General features: G+C 43.4%; 2 protein-coding genes and 1 long non-coding RNA gene across 10 annotated transcripts in view; 1 reads left to right on the plus strand and 2 right to left on the minus strand.

Annotated features, from left to right (window-relative positions):
- Positions 1 to 11,628, plus strand: part of RBKS (ribokinase) — a 70,411-nt gene extending 58,783 nt beyond the window's left edge. For 4 of the 5 annotated variants that reach the window (XM_030035415.2, XM_030035413.2, XM_030035414.2 and 1 more), the window contains one exon: positions 10,374 to 11,628. In XM_030035415.2, coding sequence (XP_029891275.1) covers positions 10,374 to 10,547 — 174 coding nt within the window. In that variant the 3' untranslated portion in view covers positions 10,548 to 11,628. Of the gene's footprint in view, positions 1 to 6,398; positions 7,343 to 10,373 lie in introns of those variants that run through there. The other variant, XM_030035416.1, reaches the window with a different exon arrangement.
- Positions 10,007 to 10,436, minus strand: LOC115350132. The gene is made up of 2 exons (XR_003926329.2): positions 10,330 to 10,436; positions 10,007 to 10,294 (listed from the first exon to the last, which is right to left on the minus strand). It is a non-coding gene; the product is annotated as an uncharacterized LOC115350132 (long non-coding RNA).
- Positions 11,539 to 18,415, minus strand: MRPL33 (mitochondrial ribosomal protein L33). Of its 4 annotated transcripts, none has more exons than XM_030035420.2 (4): positions 18,236 to 18,415; positions 16,845 to 16,863; positions 14,064 to 14,170; positions 11,539 to 11,853 (listed from the first exon to the last, which is right to left on the minus strand). In XM_030035420.2, the coding sequence occupies exons 1-4, from the start codon at positions 18,255 to 18,257 to the stop codon at positions 11,804 to 11,806; spliced, it is 198 nt and encodes a 65-aa protein (XP_029891280.1). In that variant the 5' UTR covers positions 18,258 to 18,415; the 3' UTR covers positions 11,539 to 11,803. The 4 variants fall into 4 exon arrangements, with proteins under 4 accessions (XP_029891280.1, XP_040984441.1, XP_029891279.1 ...); XM_041128507.1 differs by lacking the exon at positions 18,236 to 18,415 and adding an exon at positions 18,049 to 18,067; XM_030035419.2 differs by lacking the exon at positions 18,236 to 18,415 and adding an exon at positions 16,971 to 17,349.
- Between the last annotated feature and the right edge of the window lie 7,820 nt (positions 18,416 to 26,235).

Raw genomic sequence — 26,235 nt, forward strand, 5'->3', positions numbered from 1 at the left:
GCACTCTGAGATATCCGAGTTGCACAAAGGATGGAGAGGAAGGAAGACCAACTGTGTGCAGCCATCCTTTCTAATTAAATTCCTGCAGTTAAAAATAGCTAGTGGAAGCTGGCGCTTCTGGCACATCCAGAGTGTCACCTTCCCAAGTATCTTTTTCTGGCCTGAGCCGTAGGAAGTTGAAAATGTGATCCGCTGTGTAAGAGTGCAGCATATTCTTGGCCAAACTCCTCATCATTTTTTACCTCTTGCATTTATGGTTAGTTTACAAATGTCATATGCCTCCTTTTCTTCTTTAAAACTAGTCTCTGTGGAATCAGGTATCATCCTGGCTATTGTGGAACGTAACCTACTCTTCTCAGTTTGTTCATGTCAGTTCTGCCTATGGTGAGAGAGAAAGCAAACCTGGCTCCAGAGCCCCTTGACTACTCAGTTACCCAAGAAATGCCAATTGCAGTAATGTTGATACTGACCTAAGACCTGATTTCCCACAACAGAGTTTTCATTGCCAAGTAATTTTGGTCACTACAGAAACCAGAAAGTTTTGCATTGGATCGGTGATATTGCATAATTAGGTTTTCAAAAGAACAAGAACAGAGAAATGAGAATAGTAGGGAAATCAGGCTTCTTGCTTTTGCAAATTCTAACCACAGAAAATGCCAGAAGTTTTATTTCTTATCAAGAATAACACAGTTAATCTTTAGTAGCCTGTCCCATAGACAGAATATATTTTACAGCTTCAACTAGACAAATGGAAGTAAGCTAAAACTGTAAGTTTTGGTGATTGATGGCAGTAACCTGTAGGAATGTCTTTAATAGCCAGTTTGCAGTTGAGCATAATGATTTGGTCACTTTTCTCAGGGTTTTGTTTTGTGTCTGTGTGTGTAGAGGTAGACATACAGATATAAAACCAGCTATTCTAGAACAACTCTGCTGTAGAAAAGCAGATTCTGAATTCTGGCAGCAATATTTGTCAGCTGCCCAAATGGCTATAAGGTGTATTGGTTTTATTCATTTCAAAGCACAGACACAGGAGCACAGGGAAAAGGTAAAGAAAGTCTCTGGAAGCTCATGCCTCATTGCTGGTGTCTGTGATTTTGTTACTGAAATCATTAAGCAGGCAGTATATTTGCTGCAAAGGTCCATGTTATAGGGAATCCCGCAGAGAATGCCTTTCTGTCAGAAGCAGTGCCTTGGTGCTCACCTACTTCTGAAGACCATGAGCGAGGTGCGGGAGCCCTGTTTTCTGCACACCTGCTCCACAGATTAAGGACAACAAAATGGGTGGGTAGGAGAGAACAATATTCTAGAGCAGAGCAGCAGTTCTGGCTTGTAGGTCACATCTAGCTGAACTTAGAGAGAGGAGTTACAACTCATGCACTCATTGAAAAGATTAGACAAACTCAGTAGGAAAAAGAATGCAGGGAGCTGGCAAGAGGACAATGCTAGAGTGAGCTCAGACAAAAAAACCTCCTGAAGTTTGGTGGGTTTTTTTTCCCTCCAGGATATGTAGTTCAGAGGTGGGCGGGAGCAGTGGCCAGCCAACAAAGGCTAGATACTGTGGTTTTGAAAGAGGGACTTGAGCATATGGAGCTTTCGTGCAAAAATAGAATGTTTTTTTGATTAATTCCAGGTGAAATGGCAGTTGTGTCATTCTGAGTGCATCTCGTCAGATTAGATGGGATCACTAAGAGTCTTTTGGCATTTTCAGTCTGAGAGAAAAAAACACATGTGGCTAGTGAAATTGCCCAGCAAGGAGATTTCCCCCTTCTGACTTGGCTGTTAGGTTATGGGGTCCTGAAGCCATGTCAGCCCCTGACATGATACTGGGTGACACAGTTGGTGACAATTTGGCCAGTTCTTTCCTGGTTGGGGAGCTCTTTTCTGGGAAGGGAAACCAACTGCCAGTATTTGCAGTGTACTGTCAGAATAACATGATGTATTCTGGGCAGCGCTTTGGCTCTAGTTTCATTTTTTCATTAAATGAAATTTGTGAATTAACCCATAAGCGTGAGCTTTGTTAGGAAGAAATTACAAGTTGGCATGAGTATGACATGAATATTGAAGGGAATGAAGTACTTCTCAAGGAATTGAGATAAGTGAAGCTTTTGATTAGAGTAGGAGAGTAGCTGCATGTTGTTGAGGCTTGATAAACCAGTTTGAGAAGTACAGATCAACTTTCTGAGGAGCTGCTATATTTAGTGCCGAGCTTCAACCACAACTCTGATTCCATGCAAGTTCAAACTTTGGGAAAGGTAGATACAGCTCCTGTAGCATGTTCAACTGAAAGTCCGCCTTATTTCTGTTAGTGGTATATATGCTATTCTTTGCAAGAGTGCCACTGGAGAGTTTGTATTGAGCTGAAGTGTGATGAGAGTTTTCCAGTACTGCGTTTCATATGTCGTAAGTTTTCTATATGCACTCCAGCAAAAAAACAAGTGTGAAGGGTTTCCTCTGCTAGTTTGAGTTTCTCTGTGAGGTATGAACTTTCAGATCGAATGAAAGGAGGTCACAGATCATAGCTCAAGTGTGAAACCAGGGCAGAAGCAGGTAGCAAGGCAAAAGCTAACTGAAGCTTAAACAAAAATTTATACAGAAGTGCATCCTAAATTGAAATATTCCTTGCCAAAATATCTATCACTCTGTTAGCACAGGAATCATAGTAGTGGTGAATTGTTTGGTTGATGGGAATCTCACAGGTTCAGCAACATGGATCTGTTGTTTTCAGAACAGTGTGTGGAGGTCCTGGTTCAGTGCTCTTACTCTATTGTGTAAGACAGAAAGAAATTCATCACCTCTCATTAATGCTATCTGGAGTTGAAAGGAGTTTATATGAGCATCATCACACTGAATTGTTTTGATGATACAGAAAACAGAGTGCTCCCTGTGGGTGAATACTTCGTTGGCTTTCTGGGGTTTGTCTAGTAACATAGAATAACTTTCTTCCCTGGTGCTGAGTGGCATACTGGAATATTATTACCTGGCAGAACGAAGCTCTCCCATGCTCCCTCCCAGATTTAGTCAGCATGCACTGAGAGAAAGCCATCACCTCACAGATACCTTGCAGTATTTTTCTTGTAAACAGCAAGGCAGGAGCTCCTCTGTTCTGATCCTGACTGAGTGTCTAGCAGAGCTGTGGGCAACTTGTGGTCCACTTACTAATTTTGGATACCTCAGTTTTGGGGTTCCCAAGCTGTGCCTCACTTTTGAAGGATGGGTAGCTCATTTGACTCCTGTTACAGTCTGTGAAAGATCAGGAGCTCTGGATTCAGCCCACAGATGTCTCAAAGTGGGTGTTCCTAACATTCTTGATCTTAAGTTGGGTTCATTTCCCATCATGTGAAATGAGAGCACTATTACCTGCCTTCAAAACAGATGCTGCATAGAGCTTTGAAACATAAAGCAGGACTGTGTGATATGGCCAGATCTCCAGATACTTTCAGCTGTGCTTTTTAGATGACATACAAATTAAAAATTGCAGAGTTGTGAATGTTGTATGTTTTATTTCCAACATTCACCACAAACCAGATAACTTTTCAGGGGAATTCATACATCTGTAATGCTTGTTGCTGATCTTTTTAGAAACTGAATAACTTAATGTAGTAGGATGTTTCAGAAAGGAAAGAAAATGCATGCAGGAGGCCTTGTATCAAGATTAATCTCTCAGGAATGCAGGGGGTTAACGGTCAGGCTGATTAATCGCTGTTAATGAACCATCAGGAAATCTGTCAGGAAGTGGGTAAAAATTCCTGACGGCTGATGTGAAGCATTGTGTGGTGTGCTTTGGTTTTGATATTTCCCAACTGATAGTCTACAGTGGGTGTAGTTTAGTTACCTCTAAGCCCTCAAGACATGTGAAGGACCAGCTGATATGCTGCGCTTGTTCAGCTTGAGTAAGTGAGCAAGAAATTTTCCCCATGCAAGGCTATGCAAGTACAATGCAACGTAAATGCAAGGAAGTCAAGGATTGCTCCTTCCCACAGCTTCCCAGAACAGAGTCTGGAAAAGATACAGAAAGGAAGCGTGATCATTCCCTCATTCCTCTGGTCTGAGCCCACACGGTACAGAGGGAAGAGTGGAACAGGCGGCTTTCCCTGTGTGAACAAGGAGTCAGAGTATTAGGACTTGGATACACAACTGAGTTAATGAATTGCCTGGTGTTGACCGAGGGTGAGGTTTCACAGTTGGCTTAAGCTGATCTAAGATCATGCTGCTGCTGAAAGGAGTGTTTCTAACCTCTTTCTCCTTGGCATTGGACTAGCTATCATGTGGTAATACAGCAGCTTGCTGATCTGGGTGGAAACTAATGTTTCTTGGTCAGTGTTGGCTGGCTTAGTCTTCAGATGGATCAGAGAACTGATCTGTCTCACTGCTTGGCTGCACAAGTGCTAGATCTGATGTAGGGGAGGGCGTGGGAACATGAGCCAAGGATAAAAACATGAGTGGGGACTGAGCCTTTCAGCAATAACATAACCATGGATTGGCTTAAGCCTATTATGAAACTGCAGTCTGAATCACTGGAATTAAGACTGCACTGTCAACCTACAGGGAATGCAAATTAAAATGTGTTAGCTTACGCCTCCCGCTGTTCTTAAACAGTGGCTGAATACAGCCATTCTGCACGTGGCTGGGAGGAAGGAGTGTATGGTAGGTCAGCAGCATAACAGTTCCCTGTGACTTGGTCTGGAGTGTGCAGACCACATCAGACAGCATCGGTGTGTGTTTGGGGAAGGCAGAGGGGAAGAAGAAAGGAACAGACGAGCATTGCTACCATGGATTCTCTCTATATATTTTCCTTTGGCTTAGGGTAACATGTTCTAGCTTGTCTTCGTGACAAGACTGCAGAAACACTCAGCTACCAGAGCATAGATTAAGCACAGTAAAGCAGTTGTGGATCCAGACCCTAAAGGTCTGGAGCACAGTGTGCTTCTCCTAGTACTTCTCCTTTATCTTCAACCCAAGTAGCTTTGTAGTGCTCTCTAGTCTGCACCAAAAGTCTAACTTACTTAGACTTAAAAAGGCAAGCCCTGCTATTTGTTTGAAGTTCATTTGGTTTTTATTGCAAAATTCGGTAGTTCCATGTTAAAGGACTTTTTATCATTTTGTTCTGGCTCAAAACTCCATGCATAGATATAGGAATAACTGTGCTAGTGGAAAATCTCTTTGTAATTTTCAGATAGTTCAGGTTTTAGAGGTTTGCGACCAAAGGTCTGCTCCTGTAAGCATAGCGGTGGAGAGCCCCACCAGTATCTGTGGGGTGCCCTACAAAGATGGCAATCCTTCCACACAGCTTCAGCAACCCCAGATACCATGGGAGTAGTCACCCTTGTTAGGCCTTGAGCTTAGGAAATAGTTTTAAGATAGTCAAATTAGTTTAATTTCAGGAGAGTTTCAAGTTAGTGGAGTTGGTTTAATTTAAAGACTGCCTTAATTCAAACTGCCAAAATATCTCTCTAGTGAAACATAAGGAAAAAGGTGTGTGGGGGGGATTATTAACACCCCACCCCCCCCAAAAAAGGTATTGCACGGGCAGATAAATGCAGAAGTCAAAAAACCAGTCAGAAACATTTCCAGAAATAAACCATTCTCCATCACATAGAGGATAAAACATGGGGTCTTTCAGGGAGAAGGAAATCATAAAAATAAAGAGAGGGTAAAAAAAGCTGTATAACTGATTCAACCACTGTTACCAAGGGATATTTTGCTCCCTGAGCATTTCAGCTGAAATTATCTTTTAGCTGAGACATAGACCCTCTTGGCACAAGAGTGTCTGAATATGTCGCGAAGGCTGGAAATGTTTCTCCAGTTTCACTAGTAACCTTTCATCAAAGCACAACCCAGGGATTCTTGTAAGGAGGCATAGCTTTCACCACTTATGAAGAAGAGATAATGAGCCTCTTCACTGACAGATATTTTTGTGTTACATCAGGCTAATTTGTAGTTTGGGTACAGAGTAGGCAGAGGTACAGCAAGGAATGCTGAGCAGATGTGACACAGAGCGGTAACATCCTTAGCATAATCCAGTATCACACGGTTATGGAGTGCTATAAATACAACAGGAATTCTCCAAGGCCCAATTCCTTCGACAGAGTTGGGCATCTCTGCATTGCCATGCATTTAGACTGCACTAAATCAGTGTAATCCTCAGGCTTCGTTCATTTGTGCACTGCTGTGAATGCTCCTCAGAGACTATAAGCATCATTGCAAGCAATATTGTTGAATCTACATTATAATGCAGTTTTTGACAGCTTTTGGATTGATGTTTTGATTTATTCACTAAATGAAGAATTTATCATTACAGGCATGCCTAATGTTTCTCTTATACAACACATCATTCTTTTTAGGACTTGGTAACATGCTCTTACAATGTATTTAATGGAATGAATCCATGTAATACACAGGGCGTACATGGACTGTGACTTCTTGAAAAATCACCTGAGGAAAGTTTTCTTTGGTTCGGTAACAATGTCAGGCTTCAAGAGCCAGAGCCCCCTCCTATTCTTACATGGTTGCCATTACTCTTGCCCAAAAGTACAGGCTGGGAGTGTGAAGGCTGAGTAAGAGGTTTCCCTGGAATATGGCAGTGCAACTGCTGCAACACTATGAACTGTAGCTTTTGGCCTCTGGCCTCCAAATTTTTTTGGTGAACAAGTCATCTTACTGTATAAGTGAAATGCATCCTATTATTCTACACATGATTGATTGAAAAATGCTTTACTTGCTGGAAAGACTGTTGAACAATATAGTTTCCACTTACAAAGCACTTTCCTTAAAAAGCTTCTCAGGGCAGCATCATATAAAAATATCTATACTAAATTTCTGAACCAGCTTCTAACAAATCAGGACTAACAAAACCTAAGGTATAAATAGAAGTGTTTTTGTGGGTTTTCTCTTCTCTAGAGGCACAGAATCTCAATCAGTGCTGGATTGTAATGAACAAAAATGCCCTTTTCCAGACACAGGAAAACAAGGACCTTCCAGACTAGTGGCATAGAATATAAATAGGTTTTCAAAACTGCTTCAAAACCATAAAACTTAGCCAAAACTGTAACACTTGCATTTTAGAACTAGCCACACCATATCAGACAATTTTTTTGATCCAATTCTTTATTTTATTTCATACAAACTAGCATTTCTGCTTTAGAGAAAGGTTAAACAAGTTATATTTTTATAATTATGGAATTCATTGTCTCCAGGCACTCAAGGATATGAGGATTGTCTCAAAGTCTGCTATGTATTAGAATTTCTGGAAGACAAATGCTGAAGAATGTAAATTACATATTCTGTGTTTATATTTTGTCAGTGGGCAGAATAAATGCGCCTTACTGGTCATTTTCAAAATTCATTATTTTTGCAAAAAGTAGGTTGTTTGGTTTTTTTTTCTTATAGCAGGTTTTGAAACAGCTAAATGTAAAGCTAGTATTTGCTAATCCAGAGTTTGGATAATCATGATTTTACTCTGAGCCTGTTCCTTCTGCTCTGTGCTGACCTTTTCTGAATCTACCAAACCCAATGTACCTTAATCCACAATACCAAAGAGGGAAGGTCTGTTTCTGTAGGCTGAAAATAGTTCTTATTGCAGCTAACTTTGCAGCTGAATCAGTTCTGCTATTGCTCTTTAAGTCATGTTTGACCAGTCGTGTCTGCACAGACCAGAAGCAAGGTTGAACAGGGTTATCTACATAATCATTCTAATGATACATGCCACTGTTTTCAGTGTAGTAGCTCCTATATTGAAAACACCCCTACATGAAACGTTTACTTACCAACAACTGAATTTATGATACCCTTGGAGTCTGTAGTAGCTGAGCTTTAGAGATGCTGACTGCTTCAGTCTATGTATGGGAGGTAAGGATTTCAGCAAATGTTTACTGGTATCAAATCCTTCTGTATATTCTCCAGTCATCCCATAATCTTTTCTCTTGCAAAAAGATACTAGGGGGCCTTTTCCATTCTGCATGGAAGTCTGCTGTTCACCCCCGTTTCCACCTTTGTAGTCATTTAACATAGTTCAGCCTCACCAAAAGGGAGATCTACAGCCATCTCAAAACCTCCAAGCATCACCCACAAGTGGAGACGCACAGTAATGTTGCAGGGAGAACTTACGTTCCATCTCGCCGCCATCCAAACTAAGACCTGGGTGATGTGCCATTAGTCTTTTTTTGCTCCAATAGCAAACAGTGCAGCAATTCTTTGGGGCAGTAGTTAGTTACCTCCATCAAAAAAAAAGATTAAAAAGGCAGTATTCCGCTCCACATTGCTGCCAGGTAATAGTTTATGCTGTTTGACACCAGATATTATGAGTATTCCTCATTAAAATAATATTTGGCCACTTCCATTACCCAGTGATCACTGTATGAGAAATACTTGATGTAAAAATGACAAGTTCTTCCTGATACAGCATAACATCTGCTTGCTGAAATTCTGTCTGTAACAGCAGCACCAAAATAGCTTTAATAATTAATCATGCACCGATTAGATTATAAACTCTGAGATGGGCTGGAGATTTTTGTATTGTGCATCATACAAAAGACACTGGCAATGCTTAACTAGCAGTCACCTGCTCCTGCTCCACCTACCATTGTGGGAGCACTCTGGAAACCAGAAGAGAGGCAAAGGCCTAACAGAAATTGATAAAAACCTTCACCTGCCCCTCCTATGTTCAGGAATACAGAACTGTTGAAACAGCTGTTGCTGCACGCTGGGTAAGATTTCGCTTATTAACTTGTAATTTGCCAGGCAACACTCTCCATTATACCCCACTGTGAAGGCGACGGAAGACAGCATCCAAGCTTCAGGTGAAGCAAGAGTTAAGTAGGAAGTTTCCAGTTTCCTGACTGGGAACACCAATGCAAACAGCTGCTGTGGAAGGGCTGGGCTGGGAGAGACAAGGCATGGCGTGGGCGCCTGTATCCTGTGCTCACCCCCTTTAGGGTTCCCTTGCAATTGCCATGCTGCTCAGCCCTGTCATCTGCTTGTAATGTTACAAACTGATCTCTGTGGAAGTGGTATTTTTTGCCAGAATGATATTATTTATATGCAGCTGATTTTAGGGTAAGTAGGAGTGTAACACTGAGAACCACTAGAACTCAAAATTGGAAATTAATTCCTAGTCTTAACTTCCAGTTAGAAACTTTGCTCAGCTATCTTAACTAACTTTTTCCAGGCCCTTTGCCCTTGTCCCATGACTCTTGGGGCCTATTTATTGCAACTACAGAGGCAAAACCCCTCAGGGGAGATAGTCCATATGCTGGTTCTTGAATTAAATGAAGATATTACCAGTGTATCCAGTGTAACTCTTTTAGTGGTATAAAAGTATGATTAAAAAAAGGGGATGTTAGAATCACTTTTGCGGTACTAACAAGAATTGCTGTCAGTTTGGCCTTAGAAATCAAGCCAGTTTTAGAGGAGGAGGGGGAAGAGACACTGGAATGAAATGAGCAAATCAAGTTAAAAATGATTAATTTTGCCAGTTGTTGGGGATGCTACAGAGCACTGAACATCGCAAAACAAGAGTTATTGTTAAAAAGCATTCAGGAGGCAAACAATTGTCATTCCCTGCTGATCAGAGCACAACTAGTGGCATCTGGGCTAGAGGGTCAGAGCAAGACGGGGCACAAGGCGAAGACTTACTCCCCATTCACAGAGGGCTGGCACAGGGCCGGCCGAGCATCGGGCAGCTCTTGTGGGAGACAGGGCCTGGGGACAGCTAGCTCAGGAGGGCCACAGTTGCCAGAGCTCCAGGTGAATGTCACTGTCCTCCATCCCCATGGTCAGACTCAGCTCAAGTGGCAAAGCTTACCCCAGGAATATGAGTGGTTTATGTGATAGACACAGCATAGACCTTCATTAGTGGGACTCTTTTAAAGAACAACAGCTCAGTTCTGGAGACATCAAAATGTATCATTCTGCAACTAGGAATTTACAGACACCACAGGCCACATGGCTTATTTTTTCCCCTTTTCTCTGTCCCTTCCACTACTGCCCTTTATGAAAAACAGAAGTTAAATGAGAGAAAAATAGCTTTAATGAAACATTCAGGTTGAGCAATCAAAATCAGACACTCCAGCAACAGGAAGTTTCAAAAACAGTGTTTATAACAGCACATTGCTGAACTGTAGCACACTAGCTTTTCCTTTTCTTGAAGTTTTAAGCCATATTATAGCTTGTACCTTGATTCAACAGCTGGGCAGAAAGATAGTATGGTGGCGTTAGTTTAACATGGCAGAATTTTCTAGGCATAGAAAAGTGAATTGAACTCAACTCCTGAACACCTTCCTGACTCCTGCAATCAGTGCTGCAACTTTGTCTTTCCAGTAAACACATCTGAACTGTTTCCCTGTGCGAGAATGCTTGAACTTGTTATTTTATTCTAGGGAGCTGGAGACAGTTTTGTGGGAGCACTGGCCTTCTACCTGGCTTACTATCCCAAGTTACCCATGGAGGAAATGATCAGGAAGTCTAACTGCATTGCATCAGTGAGCGTCCAGGCATCAGGGACACAATCTTCATATCCTTACCGGAAGGACTTGCCTCAGGACCTTTTCTAATTGACATTGTCTAGCTCAACATCCTGATTTTATCTTACCCCAGACACCATTATTCTCCTGACTGCACAAAGGTTCTCCTCTGCTGACTGGAAAGACCAGAGAAGTCTCTTTGCTTCTTATTTGAGGAATCCTCTTAGTTCCTGTTCTACAATGATAAGATGGGGTGGGGGTGGTGGGTCTTTCAAACACAGCACAGCAGGTCTCTCTGGCCCCCCACACAACCATTGGGCTTGTGGCCATCCCACACAATGCGCTATACTGAACTACGTGAAGTTTACAGCAAAACATCTGGAGGGTATTGGTCTCCTGGTAGTATTTTTTTATCAGAACTTCTGATGTGCAATGCCAGCACATGAAGCGGAGCGTTAGCTTTGAGATTGCAACTTCAGTCCTCGGCTGCAAACACCAAGGCCAGCGTTTGGCTCATAACAAAGCACCATACATCGAGCCCTGGCCCATCTATTCCTGCATGCTGCAGCACTGTGCTCTGTGGAAGGTCCCTCGAACTGGAAAGAGGACAAGAGTGCTACTGAGGTAGACTTTGAAAAGTGTTTCTAGCCATACTGCTCTAAACCTAGATGAGCTAATTAAAGATGAAAAACTTCCAAAACTATCAAGAGAACTACTTTGGCTATCTACTTTCTCCATGCTTGAGAAAAATCCAGGAGTGAAAAATCCATCCTACTTACCTGACTGAAAATAATACAGCCCTTTTAGCCATGGTCATAGCTTATCCAAAAGCTCATCTTATTTCACTAGGTTCCCCTTGCTTCTTCCTTTCCTGGGAAGGAGCTGGTACAACACTACCCCTCCAAGGAATGACACCAATTCATGGTCACTACTGTTGAATCTGTGGCTGGTAGGTTAGAAAAACTTGCAATCCTGCCATTGAATTCCTGCTGTGGAAAATGTTAATTTTTATTGCCTTATAAAACAATAGTTCCTTTGAAGATTACAGCCTCTTTCACAATGGAAAACACAGACAATGGGATTTGCTATTTAATTTTTTTTAATTGAGTACTGTAAAAATAACTCAAAAGATAAATAAATGTTACTGTGATGATCTATGTCCAGACATTAAGAATTTTCTCTCTCTACATTGTTTTATTCACAATGGCCTTCAAATCACAGGAGACGGTGATCCCAGTTCATTTCCTCTCTTTTCGGCCCATGTTGCTTGATTTCTGAATCAGCGTTCACCCCGTCCTCCCCCCAAACCATCCTCTCCTCATGCATAAATCAAGTCCAGTCATTGTTCAGATAGAGCGGATTTTTCTCTTCTCCGTGAAGAGGACACGCTGTTTTGCTACAGGGAAAAAAAGGATGTGTTAAGAAGCCCAAAGTGTTAAGATGCAATTCAAGGAGCCTACATCCCTTTCTCCTGGCTGCCTTCGCTGCTTAAATGAGTGTGGAGCAACTAACTGGCACAGTGCTGCTGTTAATCAACTCTTGAAGGAGTTTAGTAGTGCTTTCACTTTACCACATGTAATTTTTAGTTCCTAAGAGGTCCATTTTACCTCTGTGAAAGTAAGTATCAGGATTTGAGTGGCTGAAAACATTCAACAGCTGCTCTGTGTGACTGTTCTGAGTCACAGCTGCTCAATGTAGGGACAAAAATAGGTTCTTACTGCTTTCTACTACTCTTCAAATTCAGAGCCCAAACAACTACAGATCATGAACTGGATCTACTTGGTCTCACAGACTGACTGAAAAAGTTAACTAAGTCTCCTGCAGATCTCTCAATGAGACACAAATTAACCCTGCATCCAATGCCTGATGCAGATGCTAGCAAAGTCAGTTCAGCTATAGGTTAAGCATAGCCAATGCATTACTGAAAAAAAAAAAAAAAAAAATCAAAGCTTTACAATGCCCTTTGAAAAGCACCATTGTTCCAATTGAACTTCACTATATGAATTCCTTTGAAAGCTATGCAAGAGCAATCTACACACTTAACAAAATCTCTTCTTCCACATAAAAGTTCGCTTTAAGAAATACTGCAACTTCGTAACACATTCTGTTGCTGCAGTTAGGAGGTAGTGAAACTTGGGCACTACTGCCACTACTTCACTAAAAAGCTTCATTCTGTGGAGGTCCCAGGTTCTTGAGAAGTACAAAACATAAGGTGAAAATGCATGCCAAGTGAAAAAGCTTCCTAACATATTCCTGATGTGAGTTGGTATCTAGACTCAAATTTACTTCCCTTCACACATGCAGCACTTTCTCACATCAATTTCTCACTTGTGTTCTACTACAGGCTACAAAGATCAGAGTTTTTTCCTTAATTACTTCCAATTTTGTACTTCAACAACCTACTACATGTTCTGCAACAGAAGCACTACTTAGACTGAGCTCTCCACTCTCCACATTTCCTACAAGTTGTGAAGCTTCTGGAGGATCACTTTGCACAATGGTTCGATGCAGTAATTTAAACTTTTCTTATTCAACGAAATAATCCCAGCGATCTCCAATTCTCCTTCTGTATGGAATTCAGAAGGAGAGACACAACCTGTGTCAGCATGAGTGCTTTGATGAGAGCATACCGCTTCTCTGGTGGTTTCTCTCACGTGCCATAAAGCTCCTGGACTGTTAGATCTGAGTATGAAAAGGTTAGTCATCTAACAAGAACATAAAATTATAAGAAAAAATAACCTTAAACCACATAACTACTGGCCATGCATTATGTTATCTACTTAGAGCTGCTTAATACATTTCTTTATTCTATAGATTTAAATAAGCCTTTTTTGCACTAACTCTGCCATGCTATTTCTAGCATGGTCTCATTTAAATGGTCTCGTTTAATTTCTAAGTTTCCCCAAATTAAGCTTTTTAACGTTAAATTAAGCTTTTTAATGTTAACTACAGACTGGTTCCTCCCCAGAAACCTGAGCTCCTAGTCACCGTTCAAAAAGCTGGGTAAGCAAAAGGCAGCTTGGCAAGTGCTATAACCCCCCAACATATCAGATTCTTAAACAGAGAAAATCTGCAAGGACCAGAGGAACATAAAAGAACCCACAAACTGTCATCTGGAGAGCAGTATCGTTTGTGGTAGAAGAAGAACTTGGTTTTATTTCTTTAAAAGAAAAAGTCCATTTTGTAAGTGATGGTTAAAATTTATTGTCTAGAGTACCCATGGCAGCTTAACAGAACATTTCTATTGATGCATTCTTCGTGGCTGCTTGTTGGAGGTAGCGCAGTCTTGCAAACCACACAAAGAAACAGAATGAAAGAACTCCTGTCTCACTTTGCTTTGCCACTGACATGTGGCATGGCTGTCATCAAAGACTCTGATATGTCAGGCAAGTCATTACTTTGTTTCACTGCCACAATCTGTAAAATGAGGGTAACATTTACTTCCCACCAGAATGTCATGAAGAACAGCAACTGTACAGTCATCTGAGTATGAAACATGTTATGACATATTCTGCTTAGATGGGAAAAATCCTGTTATATTCAAATCTTTTGCCCCACACAGAGAAGCTTATACAAAGCAGGCTGATTTCTTCCCCAAGCTCTTACCGATGGGATCGTATCTCAGCAGGACCAGTTTTTCTTGCAGTCGGAGTCTCCTGATGTTGAAACAGTAGCCTGTTTCAGCTGCACTTTTCATCCTCACCAGAATGTATCTAAAGTCACAAGGAATGTCTCTGTATCAGTGCACAGGCACACAGCAATGGCCCACCACAGGTCTGCCAGGGCATGGTCAAACGGACAAGCTTTTAGCATGAGCAATTTGGCACAATCACATAAGATACTTCATTCAACTTTATGGATATTCTGGATGGGAGCATCAACACTATGTGCTAAACTTATAACACAGACAAGGAGCCCACTATAAACCATAAGTTCCAGCATCAAGTTTAAGTAAATAACTCCTGAACAGAATACAAGCCCAGAGGAAAAGAAAACAGGAAAGAAAGAAGGTGGGGGAGGGAGATGGGGGGGGGGGGGGGGTAAAAAAAAAAAAAAAATCAGCATACACTTGAGTCACTATTTAAAAGATAATGGCAAGAGAGGAAGGATGATGGTAGTTAAAGATGTTCAGGCTGTAGATAACAATGTATTGCAGACTATCACTTCCACATGCAGAGAGGAACTCGAGCAGATAGGATGGAACAAGAGGCATGCAAAAGGAGAAGCAGGGCCCCTTGGCACCATCCATCCCACTAGAGATACAGGGCTTGACATTAACCCAGCCATGGGAACCCCCTTCCCCACTGGAACGCTCTCAGTTTGTGGAGTGGACTGGCTGCAGTAGCTGTGGTATCCCTGGGAGCAGGGAAAGCCACGAGACTGAGAAAGCCACCACCACACCCCCCGCCCCCCAGAAGTACGCCGAGATCTGCGCAAGCTCCCAGACACAGGGCATCTTCTGAAGTGTCAAAAGAAAGGTCCAACCCTTTAACCAGTCTGTAAATTATGTCCTTCTCTTCCATTGCAATAAAGAGATGGATACATCTCTGCACATGGGCATTCAATTAATTTTCCTGGATTGTCCTGCTTCTAATACCAAGTGGACTGTCAAAATTAACCTTGAAGAGATGTCCATTCTTCCTCACTTGTGCAGCTCTGACCAGTGTACTTCCTTGAGCTCTCCCTTTTCAGCTTTGCAATGAAATTTACTTTTCTGAGTTCAAAATAAACAGAAAAACACTAGATTCCTGCAGACCAACTGCCCAAGCATAGTCTAGGGATTACCCCCAGTTACTGTCCTCTCCTGTACATGGCTGCAGGTGTGATGTGTATCACCAGTAACCACACAGACTCCTTCCCCTATACCTCACCCACTTCCTCAAATCCTCTGTGTAGTTTCCTCTTTCTGGGGGAATCAGTGGTATCAGTATGACCAGGCCTTGAAATTCTTGTGCACCACATATTTGAGGCCAAGCCCTTTCTGAACAACACACCTTGTTCAAAAAACTTGCTGTCCAGTGAAGAAATGTAACTAGGAGCAGAGGCAGAAAAGAACAGTGGAAAGCTATCGGGACACAGGGAGAAAACCCAAGGGGAACGCAGAAGGATAAATAATACAAGCAGATAACAAATTCCTGAAGTATACATGGGACCATAAAAAGAACAGAGAAAGGAACATGGCGGGGGGGGGGGGGGGGGGTCACTACATTAACATTAGTAACACCATTTTTAAAAGCTACTTTTTCACCTCATGGAAACATCCTGCATTGCTGTGTTTGCTTCTGCTAACAGGTAACAGTAGAACACTGAGATGTCAACCTGCTCTCTTCCCTGTCAGGTACATATTTGGGAAGCACTTTCTTAATTTCAAACCCTGACAGTTACGCAGAAATCCTGTAACAGAAGAATCTCTTCAAACCCAGAAAGTGGTTGCTACTGGCTCTGTTGGGGGCTGATTCTTAAAAAAAAAAAAAAAAAAAAAATTTACCAAAGGCCATAGTTTCCAAGGTTGTACAGTACCAAATGTAATACACTTGCACAGAATGCAATTTCTGAGAATCAGAAGACAGGAATGTATTCACATAAATGTATCAGTTTAGCCCCTTGGATTTGTCTAGCTGATTTTCTTACAAATAGCATTTTGGATGCAAGTCATTCTCTCCCCATGATCTTGTCTCCTTGCATCCATACTGTAAGACTCCTGGTGTGCTGAAAGTATATATTCCTTCCTTTCCAACCCTTAAAACACATCAGCTGTCTTTACAGGTCAAAGGACTGGGACTAATTTTCTTCCAGAACCCACTAACATCTCTCCTGAGCTGGACTACAGAGCAAATCAAGAAGCCCAGAGCACTGACTGTGCCCCATCCACTGCTCATGTATAAACATATGAACATGCTAAAACTGGGAAGCGTTCTGCACCCTGCCCATGAGAAATGTTCACAGCACCTGCCCAAAGCCCAACCCACAAACAACAAAGACCCACGCTGTACCTCAGCTTGCCCTCCTCAGCTAAAAAAGTATGAAAGGTAAACAAGAGGAAGATTATGTGGATAATTTATAGCCTCTCTTTAATCATAAAGCACAGAGGCGTGCTTCCCCCATGCAGGGCGCTTTGGATATTACAGCTCAGCTCAACATGACAGCCCATAGGACAACACCTGTGTTCGCTGCAATTTTAGAACCGAGGGGATTTTTCACACCATTCTGTACTTACCTGTGAAAACACACACATGCAGAAGGACAGAAAGGACACAGCTAGACTCAAGGACTGCAGTTCTCTCAGGTATATTAAAAAATTCTAGAGAAGCCTAGTATTTTGTACAGTCACTTGAAGATATAGAGTGGTAGCAGAAATTAAAAACTGGTGAGGAAAACATCACTTACTTAGATTTGCTCTTGGCCACTTTTTTTTTGCAGCATGAAGAAGAGAAAAAAAGAAGAAACAGTTATCATTTTAACTTGTTTCCTTTATATGCAACATATAAATATTAAGAGTTTTCCAATGCCTGCCTTTGCAATAGCCCCAGGCAGACTGTGCAAAGAGATTTACTGTCACAAAAGAAACGTCCTTCCATCTACGTGCTCCCAGTTGCCTGCTTTTTTCCACCATACAACCTTTATAAGTGTCTGTGCAAAAGCAGCACCCAGCGCAACAGACTGCACTTGTTGCAGCCTCCAGATGTTTCTAATATAAAGCTTCAAAGCTGAATCTGAGTTCACTAGACAAATACGCAGTTAAGGCAGGTATGAACTAAGACTGCTGGTGAAAACCGCAGTCCCACTCTCCCCGGCTTGCTTATGCCCACCCCTGCTCTGGTTCCTGCCGAAGCACCAACCCAAAGGTTTGCATGGCCATACAGTGAACCAAACCAGAGAGCTCTTCTCAGATGAGACTAACCTTCTCACAAGGCCGGTTTCAGGTCCCCTGATCTAACCCACCACATAGCATGAAACAGGCAGAATTATTTTTTTCTGTCAGCTCAGTGGATTTAAAGTAATCGTAAAACTACACCATAAATGCAAAAAAAAACCCCACCAACATGTAAAAAATTGCTTATTTATATTCTGTCTGTGCAATTCTTGTTTAGGCCATCGTGAGCTTCTGGCCAACCTCCTCTTGCACCTTTCCTTCACCACACCCCAAGCTTATCCAGATACCGCGAAGGACACGCTTCTCACCGCACACTCTCCCCGCCACCACCCCGCTCCCTCTCGCAACTTCCCCTTTTTCCACTCAAGAGCTGAAGCTTCTTAACCTCACTGGGGAGGGCTTGCAAGTTCCACTTCCCTTGAGCTTCCCCCCCCGGTCCCTGCCGCAGGGGCCTAGCACCCTCCCACCGGCCCTTCTCTTCGTTACCCCCACAGAAGCCACCCTCCCCGGACGACAGCCCCAGCCCTGCCCGGGGGAGGAAGGGAGCCGCTGGCTCCCTCTCCTCAGGGGAATCAGGAATGCGGCTGACGGGCTGACCCAAGGGCCGGGAACCGGCCACTTCCCGCCCCGGCCTCGCGCCCTCCAACGGCTGCCGCACCCCGCCCCGCCCCGCCCCGCCCCAGCACGAGGCGGCGCGGGGCACGCCGGGAGGTGTAGTTGCGGCGCGGCGCCGCTGCCTGCTGGGAGGCGCAGGCCCCGCGGCAAAAGGAGGCGAAGGGCAAGGCAGGTCGCGCCGCCACAGCCTGGGCCTGGGCCTGGGCCCGGGCCCCCGCCCACCTCAAAGGCCACCCCCGCACCTTCCACCGCCCCTCCACCCAGCCCCGCTCCTCTCTGCGCCACTCACAAGCCGCCGCCGTTAAAAACATAACGCCGGTGTCCCCCTGAGCCGCCCCGGCGAGCCCCCCGCCACCACTTCCGGGCCGCCAGGCAGAAGCGCTTCCGGGACGCGGGGGAGGGGTTGGGGCGGGGCCGCGGCCATTGCCTTCCTGCCTGGCGGGGCGCGCTCCGGCCCCGGCCCCGCCCCCTGCGCGCGCGCGAGGCGGGGCTAGTGTGGGGGCTGGGGCGCGGCGGCCGTTACGGGCTGTCAGGGGCGGAGGGCAGGCGGCGGGACGGGGCTGGCAGCTCGGGCCGGCCGAGAGGGAGAGCTGCCTCGGGTCGTTCGAGTGTCAGCGAGCCGGGTCTATGAAAGCCGGGGCCCGATTCCGTGCCTCCCCGCGGAGGCCTAGGCAGGCCCGCGACAGCCCGCAGCTCCTGCGCTGGGGTGGCTGACGGCAGCAGGGCCGGTGCAGACGGGAGCCTGTCCGGCTCTGAGAGCCCCACAGCTGCCGTGGGCTTGAGGGTGGGCCGGCAGCCTCCGGCCGGGGGCACGTCTGGGTCCTGCTCCGCAGCGGTCTCATCCTTCAGCCCATCTGCTAACCTCTGCCTGTGTTTGTTCCCTTTTGTGTAAAAAAAAGGGCGTACAGTTGTGGTGTCAGAGTCCCCACGGCATTAGGCAGCTAAACCTATCGGTATTTATGAGGTATGCTGCAAAAACGATGGGCAGAGAGGCTCGAGCGGGCACCAAGGCAAGTTTTCATGTTCTTCTGACCAGTTAGGTAATGAAGTGTAAGTTCTTACCCTCTAAAGAATTCACAGAAGGTCCACAGCTTACTTCTCCCTCTCTCACCAGCTGGGTAAACTGTTAATGATGGAATTCAAGTGCTTGAATATTTAGCAATTACTAAGGCAATCAAAATGTCAGCTTGACATATTTAGATGGAAAGCAAGACTTAGAGTGTGTAATAACGTGCAGTTAATTTGATATTCTATAGCATGAAAACAAATGGCTGACCCTATGAAAGACTGGAGCAAGACGACATCTCAAGGAAAGCAGTGCTGCTCGTGTCAAGTGTTCACCTGATAGGATGTTGTTCCTTGTTTCAATTCAGTTATTTCCAAATACTTCCTTTTAATGATACAACATTCCAATCTTTACTATTTGGCCTTCAGAAGTATAAATCTAGTACTTATATAATCTGCCCATGAATATCAGAGTGAGAACTTGAAAACGTTCAGGATGATAAAATGTGAGTGCTGTAAGAATTATTCTCTTTGATCTGCGTTACTGCCTCTGTCAGAGCACAGACTGAAATGGAATGGGATTGCCAATCTCCTGACTTCACTGCCAGGAATATAAATCAACATTGAAGATGATTTTTAAATGAAATTGCAAGTTAAACATTTGTACAAACACATCATCAAATAGAGGCTATACTGCCTCTTTTTAAACCTCTTCCCTGCTGGCAAAAAGAAAACTGTTCCAGTGACATTTTCTCTGCTCTGCTGTGACAAGGGCTGCATAAATATAGACACTGTGGATTAGAATAGACTTCAGCAATCTTCGACTTCCTTTCTAGCAGCCTCTTTGCAGACAGTTTTCCATAGGTATGGGTGAAAAACAGGGAGTCTAAAACTGGTACGTGTGGCAAGGTGGTGACAGTATAGCACGGCCCTGATGGCAGTAGTCATAGCTAACCTTGGGGAAAAGACATCCTGGCTGGAGGTAAGGAGAGAGAGTCAGGATTTCTGTGACCCCAATAGAGATTTGCTGCATGGGCTAGGGTAAGTAGTGCACTTTGAGATCTTCAATGACATGTGCAATGCAAATGCAGATTTTCCCTTCAACTTTGCTTAGAGAAAGCAAGGAGTGTGATGAACTGTAATGCCAGCCTAGATAATTCTGATGCTTGCTTAAAGAGAAGTCACTTATGTCTCCAGTGGAGAAGCTGCTGGTGCCAAACTGATCAGTGTCATTCAGAATCAAACACAGGGTGGGTTTTTCTTCAGCTAGAAAAACAACAATTTTTCATGTTATAATCTGACTGACTCTTTCCATTTTTATGTTTTACATTCTAGGCTGAGCCCTCTTTTACCTCAAGGAAATGAGGAGATGGCTGCTGCTTGCCAAGAAAGTGTGGTCAGGTTGCTGGCACACACTGGGCAGGCAAGGGGCTTGTGTCCAAGGTTGGCAGGGGTGATGCTTCTTCAAGGGTGCATGGCGCTTCAAGTCAGTCATCACTTGTAAAAGTCACACGAAAAGAGAGAGGGGCAGCAGATGAAATGTTTACAAAGTAAATATTCTCTTGGCACTATATTTTCTACATGAGTTTCTGTATGTCAATTAACGCATACAAAAACCCAATGCTGGAAATGAGAATAACGCTCTAAAGCCTGGGAAAAGCTCCACAAGTCCTTCCTGGTTTCCCACAAAAAACAGGCAAACAGCTAACTAAGCCAAAAAATGTACACAGCTCAGTGGACATAGTTTTAAAACAGCCAGGCTATTTTCTCCTCTCTTCTTGCTTTCCCTTTCTCAGCGTGTTACAACTTCGCAGCGTTCTTGCTGTCCACAGTGTTAAACAAACACTCATGGGCACTATTGTGTAAATCACTCATCCCAAATAACAGATGGATTTTTACATTCTTTCTGCATATCTGAATCCATTATCCCAAGAGGGCCCAGAAGAAAGTGGGCATTAGCTTAATGCAGCTCTGAAAGAGGAACTGTCCAGGTCAGGAGAGCAGGAATGACGGAAAGAGCCATCTAAATTGCTAAATCACTTTGAGCCAGTGACCAAATCCATTTCAGCTGCTGGCCTGTTTGAAGTGAGCTGGTGATGGCCTTTAGCCCAGTTCTTAGGGGTGTCCACGGCACAGTATCCATTTATTTGCTGGCAACCTTGTTAGAAAAGCCAGAAAAGTGATGGGCTTGGACAGTTCCTTTCTTACCTCTAGAGCTTAGTTTCTCCAGATCAGATATGGGGCACTCTGGTGTGGTAGGCTGGGGCACGGGTCCATTTTCGGGGCTTTACCTGTTCCGTGCTTATTCACTCCAAAGCATTGGCCTCTGGATCTGTTCCTGGAGCTCCTTTCCCCAGCACTGACATCGTTCATATGTATGGGGGGAAAAACAAAGACAGCACTCACCTGTTTTCTTGTGTGATTTTTCAATACCCATTTTCCAATCCCAACATCCAAAGTAACAACATCCTTTCAAACCGCCCCCTCTTGAAATGCCACAGTAGTCAAACAGCTGCAAATCAAAACACCTTGTAAACAAGTGACTGAAATCCCGTGGGATGCCTGATGGCTTGGGCACGTCTCAGAGTGATTATAGTTCCTGCTATACAAATTGGAGTCCTTGTAGCACAGTTTGTGCCAACTCTGAGCTCTTGCTTTTTATTTTTAGTCCTGTTTGTTGAGGGGTTCTCATAATAAAAAGAATGACGTTCAGTATCAGTGATACACAGATAAAATTAGATAGTAGCCAGAAGTGATCATGCAACTAATCCTCCCCACTGAGACTTCTTCCACAGGGTTTTGGATCCTGTGGGCCTCAAGGACAGCTTTTCTCTTGGTGAATTTCACTTCCCATCAGCAGGCACCTGAAAAATTGGAATTGCATGGGATGTATGTGGTGAGTCTCATGCAGAGAAATGAATGTCATTGTCATTGCTTATGCCAACAGCTGGGACCATCTGGGACACTAAAGACAACATTGTCTAGATGTGTACAGCTGATCAAATGTTGGTTTTAGCAAGACTCTAAACCTTCTTCCCTTTTGAGGGCAACAAAAAAAGGCTTTTGCCTTCCATGCATGGGTTTTTGTACACAGAGCAGCTTAAGTCATCAGCAGGGCTCAGTCCTGAGACTTTCTAGTCCCCCAGACATAAGTCACCCACACTGATGCTGAAGACATTATTCCTTTCTTTGGAAGAAGCAGCTGCCTACAGAGAGGATGGGATAGAAAGTGCATTAGATTACATCCTTAAAGCAGATCTTCTCTCAGGAGAACAGGATCAGTTCTTGTTTGTTTTGGCTTTTTTTTTCCCTTCTAAACTTTGGATTGCTTTCACTTTTACTACACTGTGAAATAGGAAAATACAAGAGGTTAACTGGTCGGCAAATGCTGTCTGTTGCTTAGAAACATGGAATGCAACCAGGCAGTGTACCTAGTGCACCATCAAAGGAAGGTGGAATTGGTGGCAGTGTAGCACAAAGGGGTTTAGCTGCAGTATTATGGCAAAGAAAGTGTATCAAAAAGAAAGCTGTGAACCTGTAAGGCCAGTTACTTTTAAGCAGGTTATGTAAAGGCAAAGGGAGAGGATAGTTATGTAATGTGAACATGGTTTGACACAGATAGATAGGGAATGGAATTTTTTCCTCCTATAGCTTATTGGAGGAGAATGGCTCAAATGCCTGGACATGGTTCATTTTATGTCAAAAATCTGCTGTGAAATGAATTGGTGTATCACTCCCATCACTTCTTGGCAAGGGAGGTATCTTCAGCTTTAAGCCAGAGTGATCAGCTCTAAGGGAAAAGAAAACAGGCAGGTTCGAGTGTGGCAAGTAGATGTGGTCCTGCCCATTTTTTAATTCTGGAAAAAAAAAAAAAATTCTAGAGAACAAGAAGGATAGGGCTTTCTGCATCCCATGGCCTCCCTAAAGACTTTCTCACTTGGAGGAAGGTCATAGGGTTCAAAGCTGTGTCTCAAGTGCTGGTATGTAGTATTGCCTTGATGTCATGCATCATTATAAACAAGTTATTATTTCATTCAGTATTTTGGTAAATGATGGGACTAGAACAATACATCCACAGCAGTTCCCTCCCTTATCCCAGCAGGCTCTTTAGTGAGCTACTTATGAGCTGTACCTCACTGATGGCTGTCTGTCTATGTCTGGTAATAATGTGTCTCTGGGGAATTTGGAGTAGGAATATTGATAGATTTTATGAAGGGCGGAGAGCTGGGAAGGAGGAGAGGGACATAAATTTGCAGTGTCATGTGGTTTGATGGCTGCTTGATCTGAGAACCACAGGCTGAGAAGGCCCCAGGGCTTCATTGCTGCAAGCAGTGAATGCATCATCGCTCCTTTTTCTACGCATTTGTGCTTCTGAAGCCAGTCAGTCATTTACACCTGATGGGATAGCAGAAAAACAGAGTTAAGCAGGGTAGTGTTCCATTCATTTCTGTCTGCTTAGCTCAGGTTTCAGCTAGACCTGGGATGAGTACTTAAAAAAAATAGGAATCATCATAAAGGAACAAGTACTAGAAATGGTTCAGCAAGAGCGTATGTAGAAATCTGTTTTAAGTCTTAGGCTCTTGCATAACTGTCTCTGGCTAGTTCCCTAAACTTTTTTCATCTGCTGTAGTCTCCCTAGACCCATTTTACTTAAAAACATACAAGCAACTTGAAAGTCCTGATGATGCATAATGTGTATGCTGTGACCTTTGCATAGTCTCTGCAATAAGGTTGTCTTCCCTCTTTCTATTTCATAAGCACTGTCCATCTGGCCTTGCCCCGTCACATCCCTGGATATGAAGAAATAGTCTGCCTCCTGTAGAGGCGAGGCAGTCTATTAGGTTAACAAGATAAGGACTACAGCAATATTTACAGGTGGCCTGTTGTAAGGGATTTGTTGATCAGTGAAAGTATATGTACACTCCAGTCACCTTTTAGCCCATGTTAAACTCTTCAGTGCTGTCAAACTACTAGATCAAATAATTTAAAGGTAGCTCAAGCTAGCTGGCTGGAAATATTCCTTGTCTGACAAAGAACAAGCTATTTCCCCACATCATTAGATAGACGAAGATATTCTTGAACTGCCGACAAAACAAAGCTAGACTGAATCACGTGTTTTTGCCAAAAGTTACCCTACCCAAAGGAACCAGAAAAAACATTCACCTTCCTTTTTTTTTGCCAGCTTTTACAGTATGGGCTCTAACTTCATCATTACAGGAAAAACTGCTCTTCCCAGCTGTGAAGATCAATCAGAGACTAGGTGTTGCTCCCTAAGGATAACTGATCCCCTAACTCTAGTCCAGTGCTTTGAGGGTGTCTTGCTATCTAGTCTAACCTCAGTAAGTGTCCAAGGGGCAGAGCTGCCTAGAAATCATATATGTAAATATGATGAAGATGTGGTCCATAGCACCTGACCTGAGATGAATTCCTGTCCAAACATTCTGCCTGTTCATATAACCTAGTCCATACTCCAGATGGAGTGGGCGAAGACTGGTGGGTTGATATTCCCGGCTCTGCCCTGCCCTAGCTTCTGATGACCTAGTACTGGGTAACTGAAGATCTTACCACTTCTGCGGTACAAAAATACTCTTTCATCATTTTGAAATCATGGTGATCCCATTGAAGAGTACACATAATCCAATACTGACTGTAGCGACCTCATGCTTTTATGCAAAATGGTGGTCAGGGCATTTCATGCTAGCAGTAAAACAGAGGGATTTACTGGAAAGGTATTAAATTTGTTTTTAAAGTGTCTGCAGAGCCAAATCAATTCCAAGGGTTTTCTGAGCTGCTGAACAACCAGAGGCAATCATTGCACTTCTCTATTGCCAGTTGCAGCCTTGTACCTTTTCTAGGCAGGGACTGTCTTCTACTCTGTATTTGTACAGCTGCTAGTTTTGCAGAGTGTCACCCCATCTGATCCTCTGAACCAGTATGATGGTATTTTGGTGAGCCTTCACTTGCAGGACAGTCAGCAAGACACCTCCCCAGCTGCCCTCCTGTTTGCAGTACCTGTGGGTGAAATACAGGGAAATGCATTTGAGTTGGACATACATCTGATGCCAAGTGCATCTGACAACTGCTCCGGCACTGCAGAGGACTGCCCCAGGATTTCTAGTTATTTATAATTCAGCATCAGATTGGACCCAGTTGCTCCTGGTTAGAGATCTTTTTGCAATAACAAACTAAGATTACATGAAGAGCTTAAAAAAGAATTTCACCCCTCCAGGGCTAAATTACTTCCACTTATATACAACTGTCATATCTTTAAAGGGCAAACCTGGAAAGCTAACACTGCAAAATATAACTCTACAACTGAGATTATCTGCCTGCCCTCTCTAGGCAATCACATCTCATATCTATAAGGTCTTTCATAGCAAAAACCAAAGTTCAGGCTAAGTGGATGGAAGATTTATGTACAGAGTAGGAAACAACAGCTTGGGAGGAGGTGTATTTGAATGCTGGAGCCAGTTACAAAGACAAACCTCAAACACCATATGACTGCTTTTACATAGCATCTCACTCATGTGGTAAAATCACTCCATGCTCACCCAGACTTTGCAAACTACTAGTCACCAACTGAGAAAGGCATGGTGACGTACATGTTACGGTAGCATCCGGCACTGTCAAACAATCCACTTCCATATGTAGCTCAGGATCCATTCCAGATATTTTATAACTGATGTTTTTTTAATGAAATAACAATTGGAAAGTAGGGAGAATAAAAACCCTCTGCACCAACTTACCTGTCCCACAGGAGGTCTCATGCTGATCAACTCACCTTTAGGTAATTTAATTAGGAGCAGAGTTACACAGGAACATGAAGAGGTCACACATTCTCTACACTTTTTGTGAATATTGCCAGTCATATGATGAGAAAGCAGTCATGCTTCACATAGTGGCTGTATTCAGCCCTGATTATATACCTGGATTAATAATTGAAGCACTTAACCCCAGGGGAAAATGGATTTCCCTGAAGAATACAGAAACTACAGAGGGCAGAGCTCAACATGTCAAATGTCAAGATGTGGAGCTGCTCATAGCCCTTTGTTCAAAAATTTTCCAGCGAAGAACATTTTACTGTCTTCAGAAGTATGGGGGACCCAGGCTTTATTGTCAATTTTCCTCTTACCCTCTTTCCAGTGATGGCACAGAATCAGAGTGGAAGGGAAGAAAGGAAAGATGAGGAAAAGAGTAAACATTTTTCACTTTTTTTTTTTTAATTATGAGCAATGCAAGTAATTTACATAGGAAAGTCTATGGGTTCCAGATTTTCATCCAAAA

This window comes from Aquila chrysaetos, chromosome 13, assembly GCF_900496995.4.
Source record: "Aquila chrysaetos chrysaetos chromosome 13, bAquChr1.4, whole genome shotgun sequence".
In the NCBI taxonomy this organism is placed as follows: Eukaryota; Metazoa; Chordata; class Aves; order Accipitriformes; family Accipitridae; genus Aquila; species Aquila chrysaetos.